The 21,991-nt window shown below is 54.2% G+C and overlaps 3 protein-coding genes across 9 annotated transcripts; 1 reads left to right on the top strand and 2 right to left on the bottom strand.

The window, feature by feature from the left end:
* Positions 1-147: 147 nt before the first annotated feature.
* Positions 148-5,053, bottom strand: ENTR1 (endosome associated trafficking regulator 1). The gene is made up of 8 exons (XM_078382846.1): positions 5,026-5,053; positions 4,248-4,375; positions 3,623-4,009; positions 2,755-2,828; positions 2,386-2,497; positions 1,724-1,786; positions 1,439-1,578; positions 148-673 (listed from the first exon to the last, which is right to left on the bottom strand). Exons 1-8 carry the CDS (start codon positions 5,051-5,053, stop codon positions 580-582), a joined length of 1,026 nt encoding a protein of 341 aa, XP_078238972.1. The 3' UTR covers positions 148-579.
* A 410-nt stretch (positions 5,054-5,463) lies between these two features.
* Positions 5,464-12,391, top strand: PMPCA (peptidase, mitochondrial processing subunit alpha). Its single transcript, XM_020794959.3, has 13 exons — positions 5,464-5,616; positions 6,469-6,671; positions 7,356-7,435; positions 7,895-7,977; positions 8,229-8,323; positions 8,546-8,646; positions 9,242-9,505; positions 9,687-9,779; positions 9,873-9,991; positions 10,348-10,438; positions 10,898-10,960; positions 11,185-11,329; positions 11,823-12,391. Exons 1-13 carry the CDS (start codon positions 5,570-5,572, stop codon positions 11,990-11,992), a joined length of 1,554 nt encoding a protein of 517 aa, XP_020650618.3. The 5' UTR covers positions 5,464-5,569; the 3' UTR covers positions 11,993-12,391.
* Positions 12,392-13,345: 954 nt separating this feature from the next.
* Positions 13,346-21,608, bottom strand: INPP5E (inositol polyphosphate-5-phosphatase E). 7 transcript variants are annotated; one of them, XM_078382715.1, is made up of 11 exons: positions 21,463-21,606; positions 19,174-20,059; positions 18,424-18,547; positions 17,716-17,813; positions 17,050-17,174; positions 16,607-16,726; positions 16,167-16,274; positions 15,453-15,614; positions 15,128-15,243; positions 14,806-14,922; positions 13,346-13,880 (listed from the first exon to the last, which is right to left on the bottom strand). In XM_078382715.1, the coding sequence occupies exons 2-11, from the start codon at positions 19,902-19,904 to the stop codon at positions 13,854-13,856; spliced, it is 1,728 nt and encodes a 575-aa protein (XP_078238841.1). In that variant the 5' UTR covers positions 19,905-20,059; positions 21,463-21,606; the 3' UTR covers positions 13,346-13,853. The 7 variants fall into 7 exon arrangements, with proteins under 7 accessions (XP_078238841.1, XP_078238837.1, XP_078238839.1 ...); XM_078382711.1 differs by having other exon boundaries at positions 14,786-14,922; positions 21,463-21,605; XM_078382713.1 differs by having other exon boundaries at positions 14,786-14,922; positions 15,453-15,611; positions 21,463-21,605.
* Positions 21,609-21,991: the final 383 nt, after the last annotated feature.

Here is a 21,991-nt window from a genome sequence, read left to right as displayed (position 1 = left end):
TTCTAGCTTGAAATCTATTCCAACATCGTTCAAAGAGAAAAGATTTAGAACATAAAATAAAGGAAATATAAAATACATTTGCAAGCATTGGTCCCAAAAGTCTCTCCCCCCCCCTCACCGTTTCCAAACAGAAGATCACAGCAAGACTGCAATTTCATTTTAATTTTAATTTGAAAATAGCGCTCTAATAGAATCCAGAGGGATCGTTAAATACTTTACTGTACAAAAATAGGATAAAAGATAGCGATGGCCCCGATACCCAGAACAGACAAATACGGTGGAGTCAGATCCAGTGGTGCTTCCGTGTTTTAGGGAAGGAGGCAGAGTCTGACCCTCAAGACGAATCAACGCTTGGCCGACCCGTTAAACCAGCATCCATGCAGCATCTCAGCTGCTCCCGAGGCAAAGGGGGGAAAATCAAGAATTAAGACGACCCACACACTGTTTTAACAGGCCATGGAAAGGGGATCTGGACGCCACATCTGGGGTTTTCCATTCTTCTACCCATGCACGGGGAGTTAAAGAACGACAGCAGAAAGGTCTTCTAAAACGTCTGCTCCATCATCCAAGGCGTGGATTTCAAGGAGAATCTTGGGGCAACTCGGAGATTTTGTCGAGAGACTTCAAGAGATCCACCACAAGCTGCAGTTCTTCCGCCCCGGAGATCAGCTGCCTGGAAGGGGAGAAGGGACAGGGTGTCCGGAAAGGAGTCAGGGGGGGAAATGAGCACCCTACTAGAACACAGAAGCCAACATCGGTGGGCAATGACACTTTTAAACACAGACCCCAGCCCTCTTTTCATGAGACTCTGGACCTAGAAAGTTATTTCAGGCTTTGGAATGCAAGCCCTGGGCTCAAGATAAAGCTTGCGGAGATGGCGGTGCCCACAGGACGCAGAACACGTGGGTCACGTTTGAGCGATCTGGATAGTGTCGCTGCATCAATGGGATGGGCTCTTGGGGCACAATTTGGAAGAAGCCCGTGTTTTCCACGGTTAGGAAAGGAAAGTGAATATCTTCAGACCCGTATCGGTGAGCGTTGCCACGCTGAACTACAAGAGCCAACGCTAAAGGACACCGTCGACGGATGCACCAGGTTTCCACCCAGGAGAGTTAGAAATGGGTTTTAGAAATAAATTTCGAACTAGGAAACCATTCATTCATACGATTCCCCAGAAACCAGAAGCAACTGGGCAGCGTGTCGCACAAACAGTTAAACGCAAGTTTCAGCGAACAAAGTACAGGAGTCCCTTCTGCCTCTGCAGATGATCCGTTTCAGGAGCAACCGCGGATATCTGAAACCGCAGATACAAAGGAACGCAATAAAGAGAACTGGGGGGAACGTGAGGAGCGGAGAGCGGAAAGAGTCGGAGGTAAGCGAAGCTCCCATTGACCGCCCACAGCGTTTTAATCTCTTGTTAAAGAGATCCAGAACTTACCTGATGGAGACTTTGGACTTTGTTATAACAGCGAGAAGGTTCTGTAAGGCCACGTCGGTGTTCTGTTTCACTACAGCCAGGTTGGCCACGTGGCCACGTTTCAAGGCTTCGCCCTCCCGTCGGTAGTTCTCGACTTGAACCTTGGGAGAGCGAAGGGAACCGCAGTCAGGCGAGCGACTCCCGCCAGCGGGGAGGCCAAGGAAGGGCGGCAGCGAATCAATCCAACCTTGTTTAGAACCATCCCTTTTAAAAGCATGCAAGGGGAGGGTGTGCGTTCCCGTGTACCTGAAGGAGAGCGTTCTCCTGCTTCAGCCTCACGGCGTTGCTTTCTGCTTTCACGGCTCGCTTCTGGAACAAAGAGAAAGAAACTGGGGCTTATTTCACAGCCAAGCGCTGGGCTGGGTGGGGGGCGATGGGGTAGCAGATGGGTGGGCAAAATGCCCTCCCCCCCAGAAAAGCAAGGGCTGGGGGGAACGGTGAACTGCCATTCCAAGGAAAGTAAATTTCTTTTTTTAAAACAAGCGTGTGCCTTGGGTTTAATGCTCCCAAAATGCCCGTTTTTCCAAACTGGAAAGCGGCTGGCTAGACATTTTTTTTAAAATATGGCTTGGCATTTTGGGTGGGGTTGAGTCTTAAGAGACCCTGAAAGGGGGTGTAGGGCAGAGAGGGCACTTCGCTCAGAGGGCCCTTGTGTGTGGTTGGGCATTGGTGGCCAGGCGTGGGGAGTTAGAATGAGGTGGGGGAAACGTTCTGACCCACAAGAGACGAGTTGGGGCAGGTGGGGGGACAGAGGAAAGGAAACAGCGTCCTTCCTGCGGCAGCCGAGGCGCTCCGAGCAGGAGAGGAATCGCCCCGAAAGCCTCTAATGTCTCATTCCAAGGAGGAATGCTTGTGATCCAGAGCCATTCCAGACGACAGCGTGATTCCCAGGGACCTGCCGGACGCACCGTCATCAGCTGGAGGTTTTCTTCCACCTGCTGAACCATCGCCTCCAAGTCTCGGGCCTCCTTCTCTTCTTTCCGTTTGCTTTCCTCCAGCGTTCTTTCCAGCTCCTTTATCCTAGCCCAGGAGAGAGACAGAAAACACCAGGAGTAAAACTTCTGCCCCATCCTTTTATCCCACACCCTCCATGCAACGTTCGCCGCTCTGAAAACAGCCGCCACATCGCTACCTCTTGTAGGGATTTCAAAAGTCATGCATGGGGTAATAAGACGGCATTTTAAAGATACAGGAGGACCCCTGTATCCGCGGGGATAAGTTCCAAACACCCCGCCCCGCCCCGGATGCTGAAAATCGTGGATGATAGCAAACACTACCTTTCCGCTTGAGCTTCGGAAACAGCCTGAACATGGCCGATCTTACTTCTTAATCTGGAATTTTCTTGTTTCAACTGGAAAAGAGAGGGCTCTGTTCAAGAAAAAGTCACCGGCATAGGTACTCATTTTGTTGACACAAGAACAAAAGAATCAGGCAGAAGGTACTTCAATGAAGAAAAGTGGGGGGGAAAAAAGTTCTTTGCCAAGAAAAAACAAGATCCAGCATCCAGAGGTGCGCAAATCAGATGGATTACATCTCTATTTGCTGGCTCTGTGCAATTAATTCTTTCCCCAAGATTCAAGGTTGGGGAAAATTTAGAATTTCTGGGACGCCAGAGATGATTGCGGTTACTATTGATTTATGTAAAATATTTTTTTACCCTGCCTTTTCTCCTTAAAAGGACCCTGAATCGCTGGCCTTGATCCCCACAACCAGTTCTGTCCACGCCACTCTCTACTTGCGCCTCTGAAAACGGGCGCCGCATAGCATACCTCTCGTAGGGACTTTCAAAAGCCATACGTGGGTCTCTGGAGGCTCCATAATTCCTGAGCCACTGTCCCCATAAACTTATTATTTATTTGATTTCTATACCGTCGCTCTGGATGAAGGCCGCTCTGTGCTTTCCTCCCGGCATGCAAAGAAGACCAGCCGAAGTCTTCCGGTTAATAAAACCCTACATCTCTGCACCATTATTATAATATATATATATATTTTACTGCCAACCCACGGCTAAGAAAACTGAAGCCGTTTCACACGAGGAAGCTATGAGATGCTCCTCCGTTCAGCAGGTCCCGGGGGAAGCGAGGAAGAGAAGAAGGTTCGGAACGAAACCCGCAGTCCATGCACCCAAACCTCCTAGCCCCTCACTTCATCATAACTCAGCGGCAGAGGTGGGTAAAAGCCCTCTCCTAAAGCCGCCCCGTCAGCCGGCGAACTGTCGTCTCCGTCCCCATGAGGGTCCCGCGGGAGGCAGCGCTTCCCTGCCGGCTGCCACGAAGAAAAGGCGGAAAGGTCCCCGTAGTAGGAATCGAAGGAGCTGCTCCGTGAGGTGCCGGGAGCCCTGGAGGCGTGGTGGGCATCCTCCACGGCCGAAGGCTTGTAGGTCCTGCTCCAGTCCTCTTCCTCGTCGTCATCCAGGAAGGAGTCGGTGGCTGTTGGATCGGGGAAAAATGGCTCTCGGAGGCCCAGGCTGAGCGTCAACGAATCGGGAGAGAAGGAGTCGTCCTCCAGGAGCTGGGAGGACCGGCCGGGATCCTACAGAGGAGAAGAAAACGAGAGCGGGCCTGGGGCTGGAAATGGGAAGTATGTACACATGTATACTTGGGGGGTGCTTTCAATATTTTCAGGCCGTGGATAACTGAAACAGTGGATATGGAGGGAGAAAGGTGCACAGGAAGCAGCCCGAGCGGCTTGAAGTCTTCGGAAGGCTCCCAACCTGGTGCCCCATCCCTGCCCGCCTTCCTGAAGCCCCCCCACCCCACCCCGGCCTTACCTGGGGGCTGGTGCCGCGGCCTCCCTTGGCCCTGGGCACGGCCGCAGGGGGGGCATTCTGGCTCTTGCTCCGCACAAACTCCTTGAACGAGAAGGGGTTGGCTTCCTCGGCCGGGCTGCTGGGGGGTCCTGCTGGGGAGGAGGCAAGAGGTGGGGGGGCAAGGCTGGGTGAAGAGGGAGGAGCGCAGAAGGCCAAACCCCCCTCCCCTTCGCCCCAATCCTGGAGGGGAGGTCCTTTCCTACCTCTCCCCCCCCCGCTGGGGCCAAGGGCCAGGAACTCTGCCCATGCTCAGAGGTCGCCAAGGAAGAACCACCCACCCCCTCTGAACCCCGGAGGGCAGGACGGGCAACCACCCTCTCCGCTGCTGGTCATATAAAAGTGATATGACAAGAGGAGGAACAATTTTGCAAACAAAGCCCCCAAGTAGCCAAAGCATTTATTCTCCGATAAAATAAAATATATATATATATCAAAGCCCCAAGTATCAAAAAGTACGGTGACAACCCCCCCCCTTCCTCTGGTGGTACGGTCTTGCAATTTCCTTGCAACGAACAATTTTAAAAAAATTACAATTTTTTCATAATTATTATTATTTTTTAATCAAGGCATTTAAATCAAGCCCCTGTTCGGTCCCTCGAGGGGGCCCATGGGTGGATCGGGCCCCCTCTCTTCCTTCCCTTCCCTTCGGGCTCCTTCTTGGCCCTGGGGCTCTCCCTGAAGGAGGGGCGCTCTGCCCATGCCCAGGAGCCCTCTCTCCCACCCCCACCCCACCTCTTACCGGCCGCGAAGGCGCCCCGCCCGGCCATGGAAGCCTCGCAGGGACACGGCCCCGCCCACTTTTCCCCGGGCAGAAGAGGGGGGCGGGGTCCCCGGAGGCTCCGCCCCTAGGGGGAGACGTCACGGGCCGCCCGGCTCCTCCCCGCCGCCTCCCAAAGAGGTAGAGGACGAGAGGCGCGCGCGCAACCCAGACTTCGTGGGTTCCCTTCGGAAGCCCTGCCGGCGGAGAGTGGCCGCGGTTCCTCCACCCCGCCAACGAGTCAGGGCCCCGATCCTGCCTCTCTGGGCGCCTGTCCCGAAAAGGGGAAGCCTCGAAGGGGAGCCTCTGGGCGCCTCCTCAGGTGTCGGATCGAGGGCGTCTGGCCTGGTCTCCCCTCCTTCGGAGAGCCCGGAAGTGTCGGGCGGCGTCTGTCGGCCCTTACCTCTTGGCGTTCGCCTTTCCCCCCTCCCCGGAGCTCCGCCCACGAGGCCCACCGGCGTCCAATCAGGGGCCGCCTTCCTGGGCCAGCCAATCCGCACGTGACTCGCCGGGCAGGAGAGTCAAGATGGCGGCGAACGTGGTCCGGCGGGGCGGTTGGGGCTCCGTCCGGAGGTGAGACCCGGTGGTTGGAGGGGGGGAGGGGGGGGGAGAGGCGGGGGTCACGTGAGCCCACCTCCCTTTGCCCCCCCCGCGGGTTGGGAGGGGGGGAGAGAAAAAGGCGCGCCCTCCCCGCAAGCCTTGGACTACAACTCCCATCACTCTTCGCCACTAGGTGGGCTGGCCGGCGTTTCTGGGAGTTGTAGTCCACGAACACGTGGGTCCCCCCCCAGGTTGGGAAGCACTCGGCTTGAACCATGTAGGGTGACCTGGATGTTCTTGGACTACAACTCCCAGAAGCCTTCGCTGCTAGCTGTGGTGCCTGGGGTTCCTGGAAGTTGTAGTCCATCTGGGTTCCCCTCCAGGCCATTAGGCAGGCTGCCCTCTGGTTTCCAGTCACCTTTCCGTGACCTCAGGTTCCGCTTACCCTTTTCCCCTCTTCCTTACCCCATTCGGCTGGGGCAGGGTAATAAAAAGAGACAAGCGATAGTGCTGGAAGATGAGACTCTCAGGGCCCAGGAAAGCAAGGGAGATTTTTGGAGAGCGCCCCTTCAGAACTTCACCTTCGGTCTGAACTGCTCAATAGCTCAGTGGTTTGGGCACGTGGCTGCAGAGCCAGAGGTTGGGAGTTCGATCCCCCCCCTTGTGCCTCCTTGACGGGGGGGGGGCTTCCTCAAGCCCTCCAACCCATTATTTGTTTAGGATTTTCAGCCAGAAGTATCTCTTCCTAAGAACTGTCGGCTCTTCTTCTGAGCAAGTCTTAACTCTCGTATTGCTCACATTTAAAGGGCTGTGATCCTTTAAACTATACTCACATTAACTTGGATTAAAACGGTTGCCTAATTAGGTACAATCCTTACGCTTTAGGTTTGGACTGGTGGCCTATCGGAAGTACAGCAGCGGGGGTGGCTACCCGAACATCCCTCTGACGACGCCTCTGCCTGGACTACCAAAACCTGTATTTGCGACTGTGGATGGCCAGGAGGGGTTTGAAACCAGAGTGACCACCCTCGAGAACGGACTACAAGTGGCTTCTCAGAACAAATTCGGACAGTTTTGTACTGTGGGGAGTAAGTAAATGGCAGCTTTCGTTCCACGCTATTCGTCTAAGCCTCTCTAAATACAGTAAGACTCCTGTACCGGCGGGGGATTCATTCCAAGCCTCTCTGTGGATGCTGAAAACCGTGGATAATAGCAAACACTATAAAAACATGGAGAAAGAAAAAGAATCCAGAAATTTGTATTTTCACCTGTATTACCAGAAGTGGCCACTAGAGGCAGCCAGAGATCATACATACTATAGCATGGACTCTGCCTCCCTCTGCTGGCCAGTTCAAGTAAATACACTATGAAATAAATAGGTTCTAGATTTTTTTTCTTTTAATAATTTACTATTAATAATTTTAATATTCATGACTCAAAAAAGGTTGGGAACCCCTGGGATGGAGTAACAGATCAGGAGGCCTGGGTTTGAATCCCCTGCTCAGCCATGGAAACTCACTCAGGGGTGTGGAACTGGCAAAATCGCTCCTTAAATTATCTCATTTACCTTGAAGCCCTGTTAGGGTTTGCTGTCAATCACTTCTGATTTGAAGGGGCATCACAGCAGTCATGACAGACCACATGCAGGGGTACGATCTAGAATTTTTCTCTCTCTCTAGCTTAGACTGATGCTGCCGTGTTGTTATCAATGTAAACTCTTTTTGATGCTGAAGGCTGATCTTCTCTCTTCTTTTGCATTCTTTTTAAAATAGTCCTTATAAATTCAGGATCGAGATATGAAGCCAAGTATATCGGTGGTGTTTCGCACTTTCTAGAAAAGCTGGCTTTTTCTGTAAGTATAGCGAATAGCCAATTTGCGTTAACTTCTTTCTGCTACCGAGAGGGATTGGAAATAGTATTTTATCAAAGTAGGAACACATTGTCCTTGTTAAGACTCAGGCTACAAAACCCTCTGAGCCCTCTCATAATTACTGGGAGGTCCGTGGGCCCTTCTAATTCCCCCCAAATCTTTGGGACCTTGGGAGGTGGTGAGCGCTCCAGTGCTGGAGGCCTTCAAGAAAAAAGCTTGGCAGCCCTCTGTCTGATCGATGTGTTTGGGTTTCGGTTCTTGCCTTGAGCAAGGGGGTTGGACTGGATGGCCTCAGAGGCCCCTTCCATCGTTCTAGGATTCTGAGATCTCCTCTCCGTGTTCTGTTAGTCCTGCACGGCTGTCGCGAGCCCTCTGTTAGGATCCTGGCACGGGAGCCAAACGTTAACAGCAACGCCCTCTCCTGCTTTGTCTCTCCCTTAGTCCACGGCTCGGTTTAGCAACAAGGACGAGATCCTCCTCACGCTGGAGAAACACGGCGGCATCTGCGACTGCCAGGCGTCGAGGTACGTCGTGTCGCTTGGCTGTTCTCCCCACGAGGAACTCAAGTGGGGAGACGTGGGGGCTGACTTTCCGTCCAAAGATCCACACTCATCTGACTGTCTTCTTTTCTTGGTTTCTTCCTTTTGCCCACGAAGAATGTGGGATTCATCGTCCGGTCTGGGAAGAAAAGAGGCCCCAGAGTCATCTTTTTTAAGGGACATTTTTGGGGCGTGGGTCCCAAGCTGAAGGTCAAACCAGTCTGTTCTCCTTGCAGGGATACCACGATGTATGCCGTTTCTGCGGATGCCCGGGGCTTGGACACTGTGGTCGGTTTGCTGGCTGATGTGGTGCTACAACCTCGGTTGTCAGGTGAGAGAGAGAGAGAGCGCACACCTGGATCGGCTGAAGAGGGAAGGTTTTCAGCCCCGGACCCTGTGAACCCTTCTGGGGTTTGTGAGGGGCCTTCCTTCCAGATCAGGCTCGTTGGCCAACGTCTTCCCGTCCTGCTCAGGCCTTGACAAAGGTTTGGCCCTTGCGTTTTGCTGGCCGGGATTCTGGGACACTCATTCCGGGCTGTTTCCTCCGTCCCAGATGAGGAGATCGAGAGAACCCGGATGGCCATCCGCTTTGAGCTGGAGGACCTGAACATGAGGCCGGATCCGGAGCCGTTGCTCACAGAGATGATTCACGCGGTAGGTCTCACCAAAGGGAGGTGTTGCAGGAAACAAGATTTATGGGGTTGGAAGCGAGGGCCCCACACGAGTGACACTCAGAAACCCACTGCAGCCACCAAGAGGCGGTCATGGCCGGTGGCCATCTCCTGGATTGACTTTGGGGGGGGGGGGAAACGCTTTCCATCAGCATTCACATTTGTGTGCGAAAGGGAAGCTTGGGCGCACATTGTAATGTGGTTCCTTTTAATAGGATGCACCCCAGTCAACCTCAAGGTTAAAAGTCCCTTTTCCGTTCTTCGCTACCTCTGTGGCATTCCCCAAACATGATCTCATTTTGGGGGTGTGTGTGTGAGAGAATACATTTCCTGTAGTAAATGACTTGTTTGGGTCTGGTTTTGTGGCTGGGGTTTCCTTGTGTCCACAAGAGTTGAGTTTCAACGAACGAGATAACTTCTCATCTGTCCTGATTAGCCATTCCGGCCATCTCCTGCTATCTCAGTTCATGGTCTCCTGTGAAGCAAGGAGATACGGATGAGGGATAAGCGGGTCATCTGTGCTGTGCCTTTTTTTTTTTAAAAAAAGTGACCGTCTTCCTCGTTCCTCTCCTCGACAGGCTGCTTACAGAGAAAACACCGTGGGTTTGAACAGGTTCTGCCCGGCGGAGAACGTAGACAAAATAGACCGGAAAGTCCTGCATTCGTACCTGAGGAATTACTACACGCCCAGCCGGATGGTGTTGGCCGGGGTGGGCATGGAGCACGAGCACCTCGTAGAGTGTGCCAGGAAGTATCTCCTCGGAGTAGAGCCGGTCTGGGGAAGCGGGAAGGCCACCGAGGTCGACCGGTCGATCGCCCAGTACACGGGAGGAATCCTCAAGGTAAGCCGCTGGACAGACGTAGGGCTGCTGTTACAGGCTCTTGTACAAAAGAGGATGCTCAAAAGCAGAATGTCAGAGAAAAGCGGGAGAGGCGTGGAAGGGCCGCCGTGCGCGTCGGGCACCTGGCCTCTTTTCCTCAAAGGCCCAGATCCATCCATCTTTCCTTTCTCCTCCACCGCAGCTCGAAAAAGACATGTCCGATGTGAGCTTGGGACCCACCCCGATCCCCGAGTTGACCCACATCATGATTGGGCTGGAGAGCTGCTCCTTTCTGGTAAGCCCCCGCAACGCAGCGCCGTGTGCCCCCCCCCGGCTCCTCCCGGGTGGATCCCAACAACGACCCCTGCCTCTGCTCCTCTGGTTTTAGGAGGAAGACTTCATTCCTTTCGCCGTCCTCAACATGATGATGGGTGGAGGTGGGTCGTTTTCCGCTGGCGGCCCCGGGAAAGGCATGTTCACCCGGCTGTATCTCAACGTGCTCAACCGGTGAGTTTGATGCCTGCCTCAACAAAAGCAGAGGAGAGAGTGAGGATGCGCAGACCAGAGGGAAGGGCCCAGCTTGCTCTCCGAGGGAATCTCAGCCACATTCCTCCCCCCCCCCCCCGATCTCCAGGTTGCCCTTCCTGCTTCTGCCCTCCTAGTGGCCCATCAGTGGGTCAGGGTCTGAAAATCGAGACCCACTTCCTGCTGCTTCCTTTGGGTGTCTGGAGACGGATTAAGGGCATTCAGGAGCATCCTCTGGGGAGCAACACCCCCCCCCATCTTAGAGGAACTCTGTGAAAGGAAGGATTAAGACCAGAGTGGCCCCCGGGAGCTGATGGTCCTTCGTTCTGTCCTTCCAGACACCACTGGATGTACAACGCGACCTCCTACCACCACAGCTACGAGGACACGGGCCTCCTCTGCATCCACGCCAGCGCAGACCCACGGCAGGTGGGTGGCCCGTTGAAAGTGGCAGTGCCGTTTGGTGGTCTTTTTTTCCCTAGACTTTTTCCTGTTTCAGGCGGATGTCGAGACTCTCGGCTGGCTGCTCTGTTCCTCTTTGGGATGCGCTACAGCCACCCCTCTGGGAGTAGGGGGCTGGAGACACCCTCCAAGCAGCAGAAAGACTAATAGGCAGATCACTCTGTGCAGCACCGTGGTTTTCGCTGGGGCGTTCTTATCGCCGGTGGCGGGGGCTCCCGCTTGCCCTGGGCTCCTTCACTTTCCCGGCCCGCTGCTTTTGGCTGTTTCTCTCCATCTTTTTCCATGGGTGGGGGTTTCCTTTTCCCTTCCTTCCCATCTCTGCAGGAAGCTGCTGGAGATCAGCGGCCGAGGATCCCCTCGCTTGCGTGGTTGAAGCAGCTCGGCTGGTGCTCACGGCCGTTTCTGAAAAAAACAACTCTCTTGCAGGTTCGAGACATGGTAGAAATCATTACTCGGGAATTCGTTTTAATGGCGGGAGCCGTTGGAGAGGTAAGCTTCCCCCACATGCCCTTGACTTCTGCAGGCCTGGGAGTCTCCTCAGACGGAAGGTTTCGTTTCCTGGGGATTTTTTTTTTCTGTTTGATTTCCGGGCATCTGCCTCGGGGTTGGGGAACTGGACTTTGTGATGCAGGGTGTTCTCGATCTTAAATCAATGCTCGGCGATCGAAGAGCAAAAAGCCGAGTTCATACGCGTCGTCTCCTCTCTCTCCCAGGTGGAGTTGGAGCGAGCCAAAACCCAGCTGAAGTCCATGCTCATGATGAACTTGGAGTCTCGGCCGGTCATTTTTGAGGACGTCGGGAGGCAGGTGCTGGCCACCGGCACACGGAAACTCCCTCATGAGCTCTGTGTCCTGATTGGTAAGTAAGAAAACGGCTGCCTGTTGGCCAGCACTTCCTTTCCAGTGGAGAGGATTTATGTTCAGAATATGGGTTTGGTTTTGTCCGGACCGCTGTGGTTGCCTCTCCCTCCTGCAGCCCTTGCTCACGCATCACAACGCTCTGCGCTGATTCCTTGTGGAATTTCACGAGGGCTAAGGCTCTTCTAAGCCTCTTGCTTCTTGCGTGAACCCTGTTCACTTGCTTCTTTCTCTCTGTCTCCCTTGCCACGATGGCTTCTTAGTAGCTCGAGACTTTCCTCTCTTGTCACCCACTGCAGCTTTCTCTCTCTCTCTCTCTCGCCACTCTTCTTTATAAACAAGTTCTGCAATCTTTGTGAAATAAGCAGTGATTTCACTTGTCATGGAAACAGCCTGGATGGGGTAACAAAAATGACAGAATAATTTGACTCTGCAGCTTCGAGTGTCCCGTGTAAACGGTAGCCGGCAACTTTGGGTTTTTCCCTTCCCTGTAGGCAAGGTGAGCGCTGAGGACATCCGGAGGGTGGTGACCAAGATGCTGAGGAACAAGCCGGCCGTCGCCGCCTTGGGGGACTTGAGGGAGCTGCCCAGTTACGAGCACATGCAGGCGGCCCTGGCCAGTAAGGATGGGCGGCTGCCCAGGATGTACCGGCTTTTCCGTTAAGAGTCCCCGCAACGAGGCCTCGGGTTTTCTCCTGCTGAAGACGGTTGTCCTCCTGTGGGGAAAAACAGGGTGTGCAACGCGGTCGCCTCCGTTCATGCTGCAGACATTTCCTCCGAGGGACCCACCTGGCATGCTTACTTGAGTACGTGCAGCTTTGGGCGGTGGGAGGGGGGGAAACAGGCTTTCTGTAAGAGGCTGTGCGGGTGTCGTAACAACACACGGCACTACAAACACAGACTGCCTTGGTTTCGCCCGCACGGAGAAAACCCGCCTGCTGTTTTCCAACCTAAGTTTCTTGTTGTGTTGATTTGTCTTTGTGTTGGTCGACCCGCGATCAAGTGCGGAACGTGGGCTGCAGTCCAAGGTAGGGAACACCATAAATAAAGAGCTGATGGTTCAGATTCCTTGTGGTCGTGGTGGTGATATGGTTTTCACTGGCCTGCGTAACAGCCTCCGTTGCTTGCTGCCGGATGTGGCTTCCCTTCATCCAACTTTTGCAGTCACTGCAGCAAAATGAATGGCAAGACCGGGAGAGGATCCTGCCTCTTTTGGGGGGGGGGGACTTTTGGGAGGGCAGAATCTGCCACGCGCGGTGCCATTTCACCCTTGTGAAAACTGCAGGGGCTTAAAAGAAACACCACGATCTGATTCCGTACGTTCTGCTTTGTTTTACACCCACCGTTGGCTTTAAAGGCAGGATTCGATCAATTCCCCTGCCCCGCCCTGCCCCGCCCCCCCTCGGGGGGAAAGGGAAGTCCTGAATGGAGTGTCTGAAACCTGCAGAGACGCTGCTAACCTAACGGACCAGGTTTCATTTGGGATAAACGGCGTTGCACGAACGACTGGCAAGACAGCCAAGAACCTGAAAACGAGGCTTCCAAATCAAGTTCCCGTTTTATCTGATTCAATGACTTTGGGACACAGAACACCGGCCAGACATAAACAGGTGGGGTGGGGGGTGGTTGGGAGCGAAACTCACTCATTCCCGGACCCCCAGGGTTCAAGCTACTCCCAGAAGCCAAAATGGGGCACTGCTCTTAGGAGGACGGAGTTCTGTTGCCCTTCGGGAGGCTTGTCCTGTGTTGAACTACACAGGGCTTTTATTTTTTGGTCCCTCCTGCTGATCAGAGAAGGCGGATGGGTGACCCCCATCTCGGGGGAAACTGGCCTGTCCCCGTCCGGACAGAAGCCCACGCCCTCCCTCGCATCCCACGTCTTCAGGAGCGTCTCCACTCTGGAGAGGGGCTCCTTCAAAGGAAAGGAGCTTTTGCAGACGGATCTAAACCCCCACCGTTTTTGCTCACGACATTTTCTTGTTTTGCCTGCCAAGGGGAAAGAAGCAAAAATCACGCCTGCAGCAGGATTTCCCTTTAACTCAAGATTGGTCCCCAGACACATCTTGTCAATACAGATATGGCTTTAAAACACAGAACATGCTCAACTCGTGGACACCGTTTTTGAAGCAGGCGTCTTGCTGAACTGCAGGAACAGGATACAAACAGCATTTCACTGTCAACGTCCCACAGGGCACGGCATCTGCTTCTCAGGCCATCAGTCCCGGCACGGAAAACCGGCGAGACGGTCCAAGCTTTTCCAACCTGAGGTTCGTCGTTCCCTTCTTCAACCACGTCGGACCTACCAAGAGGACTTGGAAAGCTCTCACCGCGCAGGCGCCAAGCACGAGGGCACCCAACCCCTTCTGCGCAGCCTGTCTTGTATCTGCCTCGAAATCCACTTCGGGGGTTTCTTTCAGAATCAGGAAACGGAACAGACGGCGCTGGTCTTCTGGCTCTTCAGCGTCTGCTTCCTCTGAAGTTCCCTTGTGATTCGTCTCTTTATGCCGATCAAGTAGAGTTCGCGGTCAAACTGGCCTGCAGCCAGCGGGATACTGCAAACGACAAAACAATCAATTCGGTGAGTGCCACACCGTTAAGAACCAACCTACGGGAAATCAGTTCGCCTAAACTCTTAACGGGGCCTTCCCTATTACCAGATTTAAACTGAGCTAATTTACCCTGTTCGCCATTCCGGAGGAAATCCTGGCAGTAACACAGGAGATTTGTGAGTCAGGATGAAAAGGGTTATGGGATTATTGCTGTCTCCTTTAGGACTCCTTGTTCATTACGGAAAAACTAGCTACAGTGGTGCCCCGCATAGCGAGGTTAATCCGTTCCGGATTAACCCTCGCTATGCGAAATCGTCGCTAAACGGGTAAGGGAAATGTATTGGAACGCATTAAACTTCGTTTAATGCGTTCCAATACCTTTGTTACTTACCCATTCAGCGAGGATTCCAGGTGCCGGCAGCCATTTTCGCGCCTTCGCTAAGCGAGGGCAGGGCGCGAAAACGGCTGCCGGCAGCCATTTCCGGGCTTCCGGCGGCCATTTTGGAACCGCCGATCAGCTGTTCGGCGGCTCCAAAATGGCCGCCGCAATACCCGATCTTCGCAATGCGGGGTTTCCCCATTGCGACGATCGGGGATGTTTCTGTATAGCGATCCTGAAAAAGGGATCGCTATACGGAAACATCGCTATACGGTGCACTCGTTAAGCGAGGCACCACTGTAATTCTAGAAATCAATCAGGGAGGTTAGAGATCACCCCAAACCAACAATTCATGTTTTGAGCAGCCAACAGTAGGGATCTGGGACAATCAATCAATCAACGGACCAACCGATCATCACGTTTGCTTCTGAAGGTTCTCGTCCTGTTTTCAATTCCTCGAAGCTACACCCCTTCAAAGTTTCCACTAACCAGGACCCCCCCGAGTTCCACTCCCGAACGGAATACTAACTTGTCCCTTCCGGGTCTCACTTTGACACGGAAGAGTCCATAAACGGGCCGGTGGTCGGAGGTTTTGATTGCTAGACAGGACGAGTATTTCACGGCATGGATGTCGTCCTTGTGACGGCTTCGGTATATTACGCGATCCTGCAAAAGTGAAAGGCGAAAAAGGGCATCCGTTACCGCTAGGAAGAACTGGGTGCTTAAGTGCACATGTCAGAGATGGGGGGGGCGGTGGCAATGCAGTGCCAGGAGTGTGTGCATGAGTGTGTGCGCATGTGGACCATCTAGAAGAGGCGGCGGTCAGGGCCCGACGGGATGCACATTTGCTGTCCCTCCGCACGCAACGCACCGTGTAGGAAGGCGTCCTCTGCTTCGAGGTGCTGTCGTAGGTGTCTTGCCCCACGTCAAACTTGTAGGAAGGACGGAAAAAGATCGGCGCCTCCTGGAAACCCTTGAAAACGGAACCTATGAGAGGAAATGATACGGTGAGTCCGCTTTATCCCGGCCGCCCTTCTGCAACCGAATCTGCTCTTTTTGTAGTTTGATTAAAACAAGAGACTCAGCCCACAATCCTTGCACCAGCCAATCCGGCAGGAACCTTCGCCGTCGCATAGACTCGGGCCCCTGAGTTGCAGCAGGAGAGGAAGTGTTCTAGGAGGCGAGGTTCTCCTTACCGTTCGCCATTTCCTTCGTCAGCTGGTCGTGCCGCAGCAGCTTCGACACGTCCGCTTCTTGACTGCGGCCGAGGATCTGCTCCACGGCTTCCCGGTTCTCGTTCAGGCGGAAGTTGAAGTCCCCAAACCAGAAGACGTTGTCGAACCGGGTCGTGACGTCTGCTGCAGAGCCGAGGCGGAGGGGGGAAGAGAGAGAGAGAGAGGCGGGAATCATGTGGGGAAGGGGTGCCCGGCGAGAGCTCTCATCAGCTGCCAGATCACGCAGCAGATGCTCAGCCGCTTAAGTGACATGGGAAGGAAGTTCAGCCGGTTGTCATAAACCCTCTCTTCCAAATAAATGAAAAATCAGACGCAAAGGACAATTTATGCCCCTGTATCCCGCTTGTAATCTCTAATATTACTAGGCAGCATCGTTTCAAAACACACTGTTCTTGGTGGGGGCCTTGTGACAGCCGAAGCATCCCCTGGAACGCACGTTTTGGCTGAGAACAAGAAACCCTTTGGAAGGCCAGGGATCCGCAAGGGCAGAACGCCTCCCCTTCCTCCTTGCACAGAGGAGGCAGGAGGCTAGCTTTTAGTTACCGGCCAACCGTGGGTTTATTTCACCACACGTGACTCTTGTCCTTGCTCATCAGGGAAGACACGGGCGACTAAATCCCACCGGCAGATCCATTGTAGGACAAGGGAAGCCCCTCCGGAGGGCAGGCTACTCACCAGAGCTGGAGCGATAGGGGTTGGTATCTGGGATGTTTCTGGGCAGCCCGAGAGCCTGGATGGTTTTGTTGTAATCCAGGACCCTCTCGTCCACCTTGCCGTCGCCCGCTGCAAAAAGGGAGGGTCTTTTCAGGGCAGGCTCGGAAAGAGGGAACTGGGGACAACAGGGCTGTTGAGCCAGCGGTGGGGAGTTTGATCCCCTCCTCCCCCCCCCCAAGGGGGCCTCCTAGACAGGGGCTGGACTGGATGGTCCCGAGGGTCCCCTTTTCCAGCTCTGCCGTTCTAAGAGAAGATGGTTCTCTTGCTCAACGACATGGGCATCGCTCAGTGTTACACCTGTCTTAAGTACGAAGGCACCAAAGAAGAAGCTAAGTCACACGGACACACAAGCGCACACGTACACCCATATATTCCCTGGGTGCTGCGGGAGAGGTACTCACACGTGAAATGAGAGGTGATAAAGAGGAAAGACGTGCCGAAGAAGGTGAAGCAAACGCCTAAGGCACCTTTGGTTTTGATCTGAGAGACGATGCGGGTGGTCACGGTGGCATATTCCACCTCTAGGGGAAGAGAGAGGGGCGGGAGCTATCAAAGGGCACCTCGGAGGTACTTTGTCAACATGACGAGACTCCTAACGACGGGCTCGCCATATCCTTCTGGTGTGCCCGTGGATCGCTCTAGCAAAATATCGGGGTTTTAGCTCATTTTGCCGGTTAAAGTCACGTTCCCCGAGGCTTGACACAAAAGCCGTTCCTTGTTCTGGAGTTCCTACGTGTGCTGCCATGAGCAACGGCTAACCGTGGGTTTTAAATTACAATTCCACATAGGTTCAGTTGCTGAAGGACTTCAACGCCAGCGAAAGAGCCAGCGGGTAACAGATTACCTGAGCAAAACCAGATGAGGTCCCTTCGCAGGAAGATGGACATGTACAGCACCCCGTGCGCAGCTGCATAGAACATGACGTAGTGGGGGCCCAGAGTCTCCTGCAGACGAATTTCCCACTCTCGTCTAGCAAAAAAGAGAGGGGGGGTAAGGTTAGGGTCTGTCGGTGCATAGCACTTTACAGTTTGATTACGCAGGCTACACATTGCCCCCCTCTCTGCCTGCAGCCTTGGGGAGCTGAGCTCCGACCACCGGCTGCCTGCAGGGAAGTCTGCCTTCTGCCTCTCCGCCCCCCCCCCCCGTTCTTTAAGTGAGGCTCATGCACTGACGGCTTCTTGAGATCAAGGAACCCCCACTTTCAGCAGCTGCCGAGCTCCCCGGATGAGCGACGAAGGGAGCAGAAGGGAAGAGGGATCGCCCTCGCAGCCCGTAGCGCAATCCTACGAGAGGTGGCCGCCTGCCCCCTCTTACAAGAGATTTCACTCATTTTAGTAGGAACCTTCCCCCCAAACACACACACACATACACACACACACACGGACACGGTATTTATCTGCTGGAAACCACCTCCTCTGTGCTGGAATCATTCTAGGAACTGTGAAGCCAGAATTGGTTTAAAGGGAAGAAAAGCTGCCCTCTGTCTTACAAATCCCCTGCCCCTCCATACCTATCTGGACAGCCTTCCTGGACCCCTATAACGTACATGTCTTGCACATAATCGGGCTCTGAGGGCAGCAGGAAGTCATCCAGCATCTCTGGAAGCTCCTGGAAGAGAAAAGGGACACTTTATCAAAACTCTAGGCGAGCCTTAGGACGGTACTGCTTGTTCTTCACTGTCACAGTTCCGAAGGGGATTGCCTTTCACCACCCGTGGACGTTACTAGTGGAATTAAGGGACCCCTCTATTTATTTTGCCCTCCTACAAAGAGCTGGCAGAGCCCGGCAGGACCCTCAACCCAAAACCAACACCAGCATGAGGGACGGCTTAAAATGCTTCTGCTGAATACGAGCAGTCCTGTACTGTATTCCCATTGAGCAGGCAATTTTTCGCTGGCAAAAGCTTTATCCAGGGGCCGGATAAAGAACAGTGTTATTAAATGTTATTTTTGTGTGCGTGTGTGTGTGTTTAAGTCTCTAATGTATAATGTTTGGTATCTGTTGATTGTTTTATATGGCTCTGATGTAATTTTATTTCAATTTATGGTTGCTGATGACTGTTCTCCTTTCTGTTGGTAGCCAGGTGGGCGTTAGACAAATCAGATCAAGAAACAATTCTCGGGGACCGCTTCAGAACCCAGGGAAAGCAACCAGCCATTTCGTCCTCTCATTGAATCTGCTAGGTTCCCAAAGCCACCAGAACCCATCCTCCCCTCACCTTCTGGCCCTGCATGTTCCAGGTGGCGACGAAGATGCCGATGCTTCGGTCGGGAAAGTACCTGTTCAGTTCCTCCGCGCCCAGCAAGGCACCGTTTGCAAGAAGGCTGCCTTCCAAATAGCTTCTGTGGAAAGAGAGCAGATGGTTTGTCCCGCTCTCCCCATGCGCAGTTCGAGGCATTTATTCCCAGCAAAGCAGAATTAACACAACCTTGAACCTCTCATAAGCTCTTGAGCGACCAGGGTGGCCGTATAATAGGTGGAGAAGGCAGGGTGAAACGAGCAGGTTTTCCCTTATCTGTGTACATAACAGTTTCCAGAGTAACATAAACAAATGTAGTCAGTGGCACTAGAGTAAGCCGCTTCGAATTCATGGAACCTATGCAGGACTCAACTCTCTAAATCCCCACTAATTTTATTGGCTTTCTAAGGGGACTTGCTATGTGAACAACAGTATTTTAGACAATCACTTAAAAAGCTCAAAATGAAGACTGAAAACCTACAGGAATCTCACGTGATGGATTTACAAAGTGAAGGCTGGTTTCCTGCCAAATCTTGTTCCCAAATCTCATCTCAAAAACCTCCCAGGGATCCTTCGCTCTCACAGAAGGCTTGCTTTGCTGAATGCAAGTTAGTCGTGAGAAATTCCTGAGCAGGGCTGGGCTTAAAGGAGACGCCCGCCCCGTTACCCTCCCAAGCCCGGCCGGTGTGCCGTTGGCGCAGAACCCCCCCCCCCCCCGCAGGACGTTACCTGTTCCGCACGTCCCTGGCGCGGATGGGGGTCAGGAGGCTGAACGAGGACTTCATGGAGGCGGTGTGGCAGCCACCGCCGCAAACCATCCCTCGGCTGTGCAGCTGGGTGTCGCTCCAGCTACTCCCTGCCCGCGGGAAGGAGCTCTGGGAAGAAAACCTATAATCCGCACAATCTGGGTCGATCCTATTAGCGGCCCGGAGAGACGGAAAGCAGCCGTCCAGTTCCAGAGGGGGCGGAGGCTGGGTGGGCACGACGCCGGGCAGCCTCCCTGGCGAGGGGGAAAGGCTCAGCCGGCTCCGATCGGCGTAGTCGGAAGCTTCAGAGGCTCGGTACGCGTCGCCCAGAGGTTCCTGACCGTGGTGGCCGGGATCCGACCCCTGCCTGCCTGGACCCCCTCCCGGGAGGGTGCCCATCCTGGACGGATCCACCGAGATCTCATTCCGGCTCATCCTGAAGAACCTTCTCCTCCTCCAGACCAGCTCGTCGAGAGAAGACGTTCGCTCCAGCCTCGGCTTGCGGGGCGGCTCCGGGGTAAACGAGCTCAAAGGGGTATAGCTTTCGGTTCTCTCTAGCGGGAACGGTAAAGAACCGTTAGAACAGGGGGGCTCGGTTTCTTGTTGGCCCCTGGAAAAGAGGTCGTCGCGAGGGCCGGCCTCGTTCCCCGTGGGGAAACCAGCCTCCTGGCGTAGAAGCCTCTGCCTGCGCTCGGCCTTCAGGGTCTCCTCCATGGTCTGCTGGGGGGACCCATGGGCCGAACCCACGCAACGGAGGCCAGAGAGTCACCTGCTCGCGCGCCAGAGACAGCCCGAGACCTTTTTCTCCTCTTGTGCGGTAGGAATCTCGAGGTGCGGCGACACCCGGCAAACTGGAATCTTGCCGGGACCTACCTGTAAAAAGAATAACAACAATAATATTAACCAAGACTTTCAATTTAATAACAACCAATTGTTAAATCGGGTTTTTTGTGCATCAGAAATACGCAAGGGTCTCTCAAAGAGGCTGTCCTTATTAATCAGGATCTTCTGCTTTTATCATTTATCCTAATTATGTAGTACGTTCCCCTGTCGATCTTTCAGCCTTCCTAATCTTGGTTTAAATTTGCCCTTGATTTCTTGGATGCTACGGAAAACATCTGTTTCACTTTGTTTTTTTATTCTTTTCTGTTTCTGTGCCCTGATAAACTCTGACCGTTCTCTTGGCCCAGGGACTGGGAAGCTGCTTTCCGGATCCTGCGTGTATCTCTGTCTCAACTTTTCCCCTCTCGCTTCTCCTTAACAATCGGAAAGCGTTTCTTCCGCCATCCACTCAGGCCTTTATTTTCATTTGACTCCAGGAATGGTCTTTTGGCCTATTTTGTTTTCCCCCCTTGAAAAATACCTCTGCTGTCAATCCGCATTGCAAAGGGAATTTAGTAATCCAAATATAGTCTTTATATGGAATTTACATGGGAAATGCTATTTAAATTCGATTTTTTTTGGGGGGGAGCTTTTTTCCCTTCCTGCCTTCCTCGGAGACAGTAGTGATTCCCAGACGCTAAAGCCCCCCCCCCTTGTTCCCATGATGGAAGGCTGGATGGCTTAGCGGTTAAGGCATCTTCTGACTTGCGAAGCTGGAGGTTGGGAGTTCGAATCCCACCCCCTCCAGTGGGGCCTCCTTGATGGTGATGAGGCTGGATGATCTCCCAGGGTCCCTTCCAAGCTCTGCAGTTCTAAGAGGAAGATGATGTCCTAAGAGGGGGTTTTTTAGGACATTTTAATTTGCTAAAAGCTGCTGTGGCCGAGATCCTGGTTGTTTTCCTCCTCTTAGAAGAGGGGGACCCTGTGAGACCCTCCAGTCTGTCCCCTCTCCAGGAGGCACCCTCCCATTGGGGGGGGGAGAGATAAATCGATCTCCCAACATCCTCCTCCTCCTCCTCATCATCATCTTTACCTGGTGTGCTATGCTGTTCATCCTCTACTGGCTTCTCAGTCATCTTTCTCCTCCGGCCCCAAGCATCAGGGGTGATGCTTGTGACCAATTCCTACCCCCCACCCCCCGCCCCCATCATCCCCCCGGTTGACCCCCTCGCGCGTCGCTTTCGCCCAACGGCCCCCCACACGGATCGTGGCCGGGGGGGGGGAAGGACCAGCGATTAAAGCCTGCCCACTCTTCCCCCCCTCTCCCCCCCCGGGGCCCGGATCCGGTCTCCCCCCCCATATCCCGCCCCAAGGGAACTCCCCCCCCCAACTCATGGCAACCGGCGGCCAAACAAAGCAAGCCAAGCCCCCCCCTGCCCGCCCCCCCCACTTGCCTCTCGGAGGTCTCTTCTCCCCCCCCCTTCGCCCCCGAGGAGGCCTCGCCGTCGTCGCCTCTCCCTCCGGGGGGGGGGAAAAGGAGGGCGGGAAGGGGGGGGACACGGGGGGGGGGAAATCCAAGGGGGGGGAACCGGAGACCGCTCTTTCCTGCCCGGCCCGGAAGGGGGGGGGGGGAAAGGGAGGCCGCCTCCTTCCTCTTCCTCCTCCTTCTCGACCAGGCCCCGCCCGCCAGGAGGAGGGAGGAGGAAGAGGAGGGAGGGAGGAAGGCTGAGGGGGAGGGGAGGGGAGGGGAGGGGGGCCTCCTCCTCCCCCCCCCTCACGGCCTCCCCCCCTCTTTTTCTCCCTCCCTTCCCCCCCCTCCCTCAGGGCATCTCTCTTCCTCTCCCCCCCCCAATTGGGACCCCCCCCAAATATTAGGTCAGGGAGGCCTCCAAGAAGGGGGGGGGGTCGGAGAAAGGGACACACACACACACACCTACACCCCTGTGGCGCAGGGAGGGAGGCACACGACAAAGCCCATG

The sequence above is a fragment of the Pogona vitticeps genome, chromosome ZW-PAR (genome assembly GCF_051106095.1).
Source record: "Pogona vitticeps strain Pit_001003342236 chromosome ZW-PAR, PviZW2.1, whole genome shotgun sequence".
Classification (NCBI taxonomy): domain Eukaryota; kingdom Metazoa; phylum Chordata; class Lepidosauria; order Squamata; family Agamidae; genus Pogona; species Pogona vitticeps.
Note: the sequence above shows the minus strand (reverse complement) of the source record. Positions and strands in the feature narration are given on the sequence as shown.

What these genes read in the sequence shown, in the direction of transcription:
- PMPCA (XM_020794959.3), top strand. Translation starts at nt 5,570, where the DNA reads ATGGCGGCGAACGTGGTCCGGCGGGGCGGTTGGGGCTCCGTCCGGAG. An exon ending in GGTTGGGGCTCCGTCCGGAG is followed by an intron (nt 5,617 to 6,468) that starts GTGAGACCCGGT and finishes CTTACGCTTTAG; the next exon opens with GTTTGGACTGGTGGCCTATC. An exon ending in GCTACAACCTCGGTTGTCAG is followed by an intron (nt 8,324 to 8,545) that starts GTGAGAGAGAGA and finishes CCTCCGTCCCAG; the next exon opens with ATGAGGAGATCGAGAGAACC.
- ENTR1 (XM_078382846.1), bottom strand. Translation starts at nt 5,053, where the DNA reads ATGGCCGGGCGGGGCGCCTTCGCGGCCG. An exon ending in GCCGCGGCACCAGCCCCCAG is followed by an intron (nt 4,010 to 4,247) that starts GTAAGGCCGGGG and finishes TCTCCTCTGTAG; the next exon opens with GATCCCGGCCGGTCCTCCCA. An exon ending in AAAACCTCCAGCTGATGACG is followed by an intron (nt 1,787 to 2,385) that starts GTGCGTCCGGCA and finishes TCTTTGTTCCAG; the next exon opens with AAGCGAGCCGTGAAAGCAGA.
- INPP5E (XM_078382711.1), bottom strand. Translation starts at nt 19,904, where the DNA reads ATGGAGGAGACCCTGAAGGCCGAGCGCAGGCAGAGGCTTCTACGCCAG. An exon ending in CCTCATCTGGTTTTGCTCAG is followed by an intron (nt 16,727 to 17,049) that starts GTAATCTGTTAC and finishes CTCTTCCCCTAG; the next exon opens with AGGTGGAATATGCCACCGTG. An exon ending in AGAGGACGCCTTCCTACACG is followed by an intron (nt 14,923 to 15,127) that starts GTGCGTTGCGTG and finishes TCACTTTTGCAG; the next exon opens with GATCGCGTAATATACCGAAG.